This window comes from Phalaenopsis equestris, unplaced genomic scaffold, assembly GCF_001263595.1.
Source record: "Phalaenopsis equestris unplaced genomic scaffold, ASM126359v1 Scaffold000924, whole genome shotgun sequence".
NCBI classification, from domain to species: Eukaryota; Viridiplantae; Streptophyta; class Magnoliopsida; order Asparagales; family Orchidaceae; genus Phalaenopsis; species Phalaenopsis equestris.
Genome location: NW_018165363.1, coordinates 385,583 through 395,582, shown reverse-complemented (window position 1 = coordinate 395,582; position 10,000 = coordinate 385,583). Strand labels below are relative to the sequence as shown.

At 40.4% G+C, this 10,000-nt stretch overlaps 1 protein-coding gene across 1 annotated transcript in view; it reads right to left on the bottom strand.

Annotated features, from left to right (window-relative positions):
• Positions 1-10,000, bottom strand: part of LOC110032331 (CHD3-type chromatin-remodeling factor PICKLE-like) — a gene marked incomplete at its 5' end in the record, with an annotated part of 151,853 nt that overhangs the window by 116,970 nt on the left and 24,883 nt on the right. The window contains 1 exon segment of the mRNA XM_020735924.1: positions 9,297-9,396. Within this exon segment, the coding sequence (XP_020591583.1) occupies positions 9,297-9,396 (100 nt within the window).

Here is a 10,000-nt window from a genome sequence, read left to right as displayed (position 1 = left end):
TATATATATATATATATATATATATATATATATAATATTAAATAAAAATAAACTAGGCAGGTGATTATCATGAAAAAATTTATCTCTTATGTTTCTACATAATCTTGACTAGCACAGTACATATTATAATTGAATATTAAACCTATCTTTTAAAGTTTCGATCAATTAAATTACACCATTGTTACGTCAGTTATTATGTAAGCATTTTTATTTTTTAATGATTATAATTAATGGAGCAGACTAATTTGTGATCAAATGTGTATTTTATGATTAGAAGATCAAGCTACCTTAATTCTTTAAATAATTAAATATTGATTAGAATCATTTATCTTATTGGGCTGATACTAAATTAAAATTACACAGCTTACTATTTCAATTAAAGGGAAAGACAAGTTCAAGCCTAAGTAAAGATCAAGTTTTAGATGTATAATTTTTATATTAAGATAAAAGCATGTAAAACTCGTGCATACAAAGATATTTCGTTGTTATGAAAATGACCTCTATGTTTACAGAACTTCTGTAGTTGAATGAATGGAATATTTTAGAATGCTTCTATTTAATTGACTTAGTGTAAATTTATTAGATCCTTATGAACTAAGTATTATAAACGATGATATATTTAGGCCATTTAAGTAATTAACTTTATCACTCAATTCTGATGGGGAGGATTCCAAAATAGATGCTCTTGATAAATTTAATCAATTTAGTGACATGGGAGCTTGGGTTGCGGTACCGCGGACATTTTTTTCAATTTGATTCCTTGCCCTTTCTATCACTTACCTTGCCCACCTCCCTTTCCTATCCTAGCATTTTCCTACTATATTTCATGTCCTGTTTCTTTTTCTTTCCCAATCCAATTCACTTCTTAACAATACTAGTAACTATTATATATTTGTTGTTTGAGTACTTTAGGGTTAGTTTTGGATTATTTCGAATTTTCATTTGCTGCCTTTAAGGCGTTCCTCCCCTCTAAGGGTTGTATCCGACGGCGATGAGGTGCTCCGATTGTAACTTGTCCAAGGTGATGACCGTCTCCAAATGCCTGAGTGGTACTCTAGTTGTAACTGTACACCGTTGAATTACTTCTCCTTCCAAATTCTCCTACACCCGTTCGTTTTCATCTCCACGCCACCCAACCTTCTGTATTTTGATTCCATCCAGCACTCCCGTCATCTTCCAGCCACCGCACAATCCTTCGGGTCGCTCATCCTGCCGTTGTTCATGCTTCCAGCAGCCTTCCAATAACCTCCAGACCGACGGACTTGTTCCCGTTGTGGCCAGGCCCATCCGGCTAGTTCTTGCTGCCTACACCCACTTCCAGACTAGTTCATGTTGCTGCCAGCCCTTTCCGGGCTAGTTCCTGCTGCCCCCAGCCCCTTTCGGGCTAGTTCCTGCTGGTGCTAGCCCCTTTAGGGCTAGTTCCTGCTGCCGTCAGCCCCTTTCGGGCTAGTTTCTGCTGATGCCCAAACCCGCCACCTGATTCAGGTGATGCCCGGGCCAGAAACCTATTACTGTTGTCGACCCGTCAACCTCCGACCCTATCTGCGACTGTCCAACCCACCGTTTGTTGAGTATGTGGAGCCCGGTCCATTGTTGATTAAGGCAGCAAATTAAATTATTTCTTAATTTAATTCTTTTATTAATCAAGCTTCAAAAGCCTTCCATATGCATACCAGCCTCCCTTCTGTGGATCTCGCCATCTCCTCTTTCCCAGAATAGTTCCCGCTTCTATCCTCAAACACTCGTCACTTTCTTTTTCTTCTGCGAATAAGAAGAGGGTCCCACCATCTATAAAAAGGTCTGCAGAAGAAAGAAATTGGAGAGTGATCTCTCTACCAGCCCAATTCCATATAGCCTTCTTCGACTTAGTGCTCCGCGACGGGAGAATGAGCTCTCCTGGGTTCGCTCACAGGAAAAGAGATTCCCTGTTTGGATTCGTCTTCACGTGTGAGGCTTACGGGAAGCAGAAGGCAGTACAAGGCATTGTTTCCCCCCAGATTTCTTCTTCTTTAGGTTGAATCTCACGGGTAGTGAGAGACAAGAGAGACAGATGAAGAAAGAGATGAGAGTTTTTCTTATAAACGTCGAAGCGATCAACGTCGTGAAAATCCTCGAGCTAATAAAATCTTCTGCAATTTCATGGACGTAGGCAATTTGCCGAACCACGTAAATTTGTGTGTTATGCTATATTTTTATTTTGTGATTTTTTCGATCCGATTTTTCGTTTTATTATCGTCGTTTTTCACAGCAACTGATATCAGAGCCGTGATTTCGGGTCTAAGGAAGAACAATGGCTGGAGATGAAGTGACGGCATCATGGATCGTGACGTTTAATAGCATAGATTTTGGTTACTATAGAATGCAGATAGAGGACTACCTCTATGGGAAGAAATTTCACCTGCCTTTACTGGGAAAGAAGTCCGAAATAATGGACGAGACGAAATATAATATGTTAGAACGACAAGTTCTGGGGATTATTCGATTAACCCTGCAGAAATTTTTTGCCCACAACATCATCAAGAAGAGAACTACTGCAGATCTCATTGCGGCTTTATCAAGTACGTACGAAAATTCATCGGCAAATACCAATGTGCATTTAATGAAAAAGTTATTCAACTTGAAGATAGCGAAAGGTGTGTTCATCGCTCAGCATCTGAATGATTTCAATATCATCACAAATCTGTCGATATTGATTTTGACGATGAAATACATGCGCTGATATTGTTGGCTTCGTTGTCAAATAGCTGGAAAGCTACAAGGATGGCAGTTGGCAGTTATGCATGTAAGTCTCAACTGAAATATGATGATATTCGTAATTTGATTTTGGTTGAGGTACGCAGGAAAGACTCTTGCGAGACATCGGGTTCGAGTTCAGCATTAAATATTGATTTCATAAGAAGATCACAGGACAGGAACTCAAACAGCGGAAGATCAAAATCATAATTTGATCAGTGGGCAACTTTTTGGAATTGTACCAAAGCTGACCACACATAAAAAGGAACTGCAAGAATCCCAAGAAAAATGAGAATGATAGTGTTAATGGTGTAACTGAAGAAATACAGTATGCGCTATTGTTGGTAGTTCACAGTTTTGTTGATGGCTGATACTAAGATTTCGGGGCTTTCTTCCACACATCTTCCCATCAAGAGTTGATGTAAAACTATGTTTCAGGTGACTTTGGAAAGATATATCTGACTGATTAAAAAGCTTTGAACGTGGTGAGGATGGGAGACGTTAATATTGCACTCTCTAATAAGAGCAAATGAACTTTGCAAAAGGTTAGGCACTAGGCACATCATTCCTGAGTTAAAAAAAAAACCTCATTTTTGTTGGGCAGCTCAATGGGGATAGTTATTTAGTAGTGTTCTCAGATAGCACCTAGAAGGTTACTAAAAGAGCATTAATATTGGCTCAAGATAAGAAAATTAACACACTATATATGACTGTAGGTTTATTCAAAATTGTTGCTACTACAGTTGCAGAGGGCGCAACAGATTTACGACACTACAGGTTTAGTCACATAAGTCAGAGCTATAAAGAAATTTTGTAAAATAAAAATTCGAGCAAGCGGGAGTTGCTAATGAAGGAGGAGACGGATTCCCTGCCAAGGAATCAGACTTGGGAGCTGACAAAATTTCCACCAACAAAGAAGGCATTGCACAACAAGTGGGTGTACCGAGATTTCCACCAACAAAGAACGCATTGCACAACAAATGGGTGTACCGAGAGAAGACTGAGCTTTATGACAGCAAGAGGTATAAGGCTGGAATTGTTTAAAAAGGCTTTCAGCAGAGACAGGAAATTGCCCATGCAGTGGGAGTTGTAAGCAGATACAGGAGTAACTCAATAAAAATTTTGGAGGTACAAGATTATGTTAACGCTGATATGTCAACTAACGGTATTACTCTTGAGAAGCTGAAGTTGTGCTCGACTTCAGCTGGTCTTCTAGCTTAAAGATGGGGACTTTGAGTTGTAGAAGTGGAAGATATCATATTTGAGAAAAAAAAGATGTTGTCAGTGGATGATACAGACAGTGTCCCAGTCTCCAAGTGGGAGATTTGTTGAGTATGTAGAGCCCGGTCCACTGCTGATTAAGGTCGCAAATTAAAGTATTTCTTAATTTAATTCCAAGTGGGAGAATTGCTGATTATGTGGAGCCCGGTCCACTGTTGATTAAGGCCGCAAATTAAAGTATTTCTTAATTTAATTCTTGTTTTAATCAAGCTTGTAACGCTTTCCATATGCATACCTGCCTCCCTTTTATAGATCCCGCCATCTCCTCTTTCTCAGAATAGTTCCCGCTTCTCTCCTCAAACTCTCGCAGCTTGCTTTTTCTTCTGCGAATAAGGAGGGGAGGGTCCCGCCATCTATAAAAAGGTCTGTAGAAGAACGAAATTGGAGGGTGATCTCTCTGTCAGTCGAACTCCATACATGGTTTTTCAGCTGAGTGAATGGGAGAAATAGCTCTCCTGGGTTCACTCACGGGAAAGGAGATTCCCTGCTTGGATTATTCTTCACGTGTGAGGCTACCGGGAAGAAGAAGGCAATACGAGGCATTGTTTTCCCCCAAATTTCTTTTTTTCTTTGGGTTGAATCTCACGAGTAGTAAGAGAGAGGAGAGAGAGAGGAAGAGAGAGGGCAGTTTTTCTTGTAAACGTCTAGGCAATCGACGTCGTGTAAATTCTCAAGCTAATAAAATTCTCTGCAACGTAAGAAATTTGTCAAACCACATAAATTTGTGTTTCTGTTTTGTTATTTTTCTCGATCCGATTTTTTGTCTTATTGTCGTCATTTTTCACAGCACCATTAACTCGTCCGACTGTTGTCCAGTCCGCTGCAACCTCTCCTACGCCGCTGTCACTTGCCGCCAACCACCTCCCAAGAAGTCGGTATTACTTCTACATCATCCAACGCCACAGTCACCCTCTGCCAGCCACCTTCCAGCACCATTGTCGCGCATCCTTCCTTCCCTTCTAAGCATGTTGGTCACTATTGAATCGTTCAATGTTTTGTGTTGATTTCTTTTTTATTTTGCAGTGTCGTCGTCGGTACTTGTTTACTTTTTTGTGTTTTTTAGGTTGTGGAGAGATCAATGTATCTTTTCTTGAATCCAACAATAAAACTGTATAGTTTGGTTGTGGTTCAGGTTAACTCCTCATCTGGTATCATAGCTAGCCCAACCCTATTCCATTCTAGGTTTCTCTAGCCCACGCCCCACCGAAACAACCTTCACAAAAAATAAAAAATAAAAAATTTTCTCTTCTTTTCCTTTCTTCCCTCTTTCATGGCTTTCCCACCTTCAACCCACCTCCCAAACCCAAACCCTAATCATGTCACAATCAAGATACATCCTAGAACCTACCTGAGACGAGTTACAGCGGGCAATACATCGTCTGCAACAAAGATTGGCCAATTGGGATGACGGGACCCAGAGAGAGATCACCCTGAACCGAGATCGGGAGAGTTGAAAAGGAGGAGGAGGATATGAATCTGTTACACAGAGAAGACATCAACGACGAGGAATATCGGTCACGCCGCTTCGGGATTCATTATCAACGGAGGTCGAGAGAGGTGTCGAAGGATCAAAGGGACTTGCAGGACTTCAGAACCCTACATCAGCCCACATATGGAAATCACAAGAACTTCGACATCAAAGTGGATCTGCCATAAATTGAGGGAGCATGGATCCGGATGATTTTCTCAACTGGCTACAATCAGTGGAGCAAATCTTTGAATATAAAAATGTGTCAGAGGATAAGAGGGTAAAATTGGTCGACATCAAATTGAAAAAGAGCATCTCATTGTGGTGGGAGAACTTCCAGAGACAAAGGAAACGAAAAGGTAGCGATAAGAATACCAAGTGGGAGAAAATGAAGAAGGAGATGTTGAGGAAATACCTCCCACCCATTACCGCCAGGATATATTTATAAGGCTTCATCACTTGCAGCAGAGGCACGAATTAGTTGCGGATGAGGTACGATTTGGTCAAACCAGAGAAGCATACTATAGCCAGTTATCTGGGGGGCCTTAAGCACACTATTAGCAATATGATGTACCTGCAGCCTTATTCATTACTTAGAGATGTCCAGACTTTAGCATTGAAAGTAGAGAGGCAGCAGAAATAGAGCAGGCAACAGCTCACAGTTGGAGACACTAGCAGAAGCACGCCTGAAGAAGTTGAGAACGCTCTTTCAAAAAAGGATATAGCCAACCCTAATGAGAAGAAATCTAAGAAGGGTAGCATGCCAGCTACAATCCATGCCAGAAATATTTCAAATGCCACAGATTTAAGCACCTTGTCTCCAGCTGCCCGCCGAGTCGAGTCATGTCTTTTACTGAGCAGGGCGACATAGAGGATGTTAGCGATGAGAAGAAGGTTGAATAACAAGATGAGGTGTAACATCTGCATCCATATGAAAGAGAAGCACATGTGGTTTGACGAATCTTATAGGTCGAGGATTTAAAGGACCCGCATTGGCTTCGCCATAATATCTTCTACACCCACTGCACAGTGAACGGAAATGTATGCAGTCTCATCATCGACGGGGGAAGCAGTAAGAATGTGGCATCTACACAGATGGTGGAAAAGTTGAGACTTATGACCCAGAGGCACACCCAACCATATTCTTTGGTGTAGCTGAATAACGAGAACAGGTTTAACATTGACCGGAGGTGCTTAATGAAATTTTCTATAAAGGGATAGCTACAGGATCTAGTGTGATGCGACGTGATCCCCATAGATGTTTGTCATCTTTTCTTGTGAAGACCGTGAAAATTTAACCGAAAGAATTAGCACGATAGATTCAGAAATAACCATCCTTTCACTAAGGATGGAAGCGCATAATACTACTTCCCTCGGCAAAGCCTAAGATCAAACGAGCCCTTACCAGCTGAGCAGCATCGGAGATAGCAGTTTTAATAACAATAGAGAATGATGTATTGAGACACGATATAGGCACGACAGACGACATTTCAAAATACCAACGTTCGATGTCTTAACACCAGCGCCACCACTGTGTGGGAAGGTTGAGCTTACCCCGACTTCAAATCGGGTTAAGCCAATCATGGATTACTTCGAGAGTATTCAGCCACAAAAGCAAGGCACGTCGACTCAGTTTCGCTCAGTAGTGGATTACCAAAAGATTGGACCATTGTGGATGTATGCTCACAAGTAGAGAATATTCATCAGGTGTTTTGGGGGAAAAAATAGTCAACAATGGATCCACGTGCTATTATGAGGCCTGGTGAAGAACTAGAAGCTTTGACAGGTAAAGTCAAAGCTCCCCAAACCCGGGAGATTGACGCAAGCTTGAGTCACCGTACTGTAGCTGCTACAGTACCGCAAACATTATTTTTCCTTTCCCTTCCTATCACTTTCCTTGCCCACCTCCCTTTTTTATCCTAGCTTCCTGTTATACTTTTCCTATGTTTATTTATTTCCAATTATTATTCCTTCATTTCTTAACTACTAACAACTATTATATATGTGTTCCATGAGTGCTTTAAGGTTGGTTTTTGATGATTCCACATTTTAGTTTGTTGACTTTTAGGCGTTCCTCTCTTCCAAGGGCAATATCTGACGGCGAGGAGGTGTTGCAGCTGTAACTCGTCCAAAGTGGTGACCATCTCAAAGGGTCTGAGTGGTGCTCCAATTGTAGCACCACCCCGCCGAGATATTTATCCTTCCAAATTCTCCTAAACCTACTCAGTGTCATCTCCCCGCCGCTCAACCTTCCAGTATTCCACTGTCGTCCAGCCCTCCCAACATCTTCCAACACTACACAGGCCTTCGGGCCCCTTGTCTTGTTGTTGTTCAAGCTTCTAGCCACCTCCAACAACCACTGGACTGTCAGTTGTGTTCCTACTGCTGCTATAGCCCCCTTCTGGGATAGTTCTTGCTGGTGCGAGCCCCTTCTGAGCCAGTTCCTGCTGTCGAAAGCCCCTTTTGGGTTAGTTCTTGTCGCTGCCCAGACCCGACACATATTCCTGCTACTGACCCATCCACCTCCAACCCTTCTTGCAGCTATCCAGCCCACCGTATTCATGTCCGACTTCTGTCCAATCCACCGCCGTCTCTCCTACTTCTTCTACGCCACCGCCACTTGTCGCCAACCTCCTCACAACAGGCCTCTATCACTTCTACGTCATCCAACACTGCCTTCACCATCTGCCAGGCACTTTCCAGCACCGCCGCCGCGTCCTCCCTTTCCTTCGAAGCCTGTTGCTCTCCTTTAGCAAGTCGTTCTGCATTCTGTGTTGTTTTCTTTCTTATTTTGCAATGTCTTCACTGTTACTTGTTGTTTACTTGTTTGTATTGTTTTATGTTGTGGAGGCATCATTGTATCTTTTCTTGTGTCCAAAAATAAAATTATGTCGTTCAGTCGTGATTTGGGTTAACTTCGGTATCACTTAGTCGTACCCGCATTTACTCTACCTCATGTTTGACTAAGAGCTGTTGTCATGCACCGTGACAAATACTTAAATGGAATAAATATAATATTAGATTTCAATCACAATGAATTTTCCATTAGAGCTTTCTTTCAAACTCCCTTAAATTTATAACTATCAGGAATTCTCTCCAAATTTTCCAATGCATTGGCAACAGGTAAACAAAATTTGAAGCGTTCCTCATTCAAGTACAAAATTGCAAGTCCTCTTTATAATTAATTATTCTAACTTTAACGTAGTATCAAAAAATGAAACACAGATCAATATGAAGTTCCAGTTTTTTTTTTTTTAGAAACACAAAAAGAAAAAGCTCTCAAATACATGCTCGATCAAATATTGTTCTGGATATTTCCCATTCGTTTTGATAAATTTTAGCATCTTACGTTCTAAATTTTCCCAACATTAGACCTTCAGACCACAGTCCTCCAATGCCAAAAGAATCTGTGAAGGACCGGGCTTATATCGGGAAATAAGCGATTCATAAAACTGTGTAAACTGATAGAGATGGAAATAACGAAACAAGACACACAAACCTAACATAAAAAATTATCATTCTCAATCAAGGCTTAAAGCTATTAGCAACTCCTTATTCAATTTTTAAGAGTACTAAAAATATTAGCCTCTCTCCAAAGATGGCTTCACAAGAAGCATATAAAATAAAAAAGAAAGAAAACAGTAATAGCATGATATTAGCAAAAGAGTGAGACTAAATTATGGTTCACTATAACAAACATTAAAAAGCAGCTTAAGCAATATGATAATTTAATAACTTAATGAAATAATATTAAATGTTTTCCACATGTAGGACCAAATAAAATCATGAGTGAATGATATGTTGCAGAAGCTACTTCGAAGGAGGTGTGGGGCAAGCATTTTGTGAAGCCTAGCAATTTGCTCCTCTTGATTGATATCTTTGAATTCTTTTTGAAAATCCTCAATACTTGGAAACTAGAAGCATAAAATCAGGAAAGCATTAAGTTAGAAACAAGAAAAGCCCCAGTCTACTCATGACAAAACACTAAACAGTTTTATGAACAAAAATATGGTTTCATTTAAATTAACAATTCAATCGAGATAAATCAAAACTCCACTGCAAACATAAACAAGAAATTTCTGGATGTGACAAAAGAGATACAAATTAGAAGAGAGGTCAGAAAATGTGGCAGTGGCAAAAAAGGTTATGACACTAGATTAAGGCTAGCTGAAGGGTACTAATGAGTGCAATTATATTGAAACGCAAGGAAGATGGCAAGTCTCAAGCAGGTAGTGGTGAGTTTTATGCAGACTGGTTATGAATGCGGGATCTGTTAGCAGTGAAGACTCAGATTAGGACATACAAATAAATTAGCTGAATGATTTTTTATAAGTACTCAGCTGGATCAGCTGAAATTACTAAAAATGTCAATCCAAACAACCTACCTAGTTTTAAAACATAAGTCAAATCAAAAAGAGGCCTTAGCTTCTGCACATGAACTTGAATTTGTACCTTTAGACAGTTTAATGTTATTTTGGTATAAAAAAAAATTCAGATGCCCTAGCTCCATCACGACGC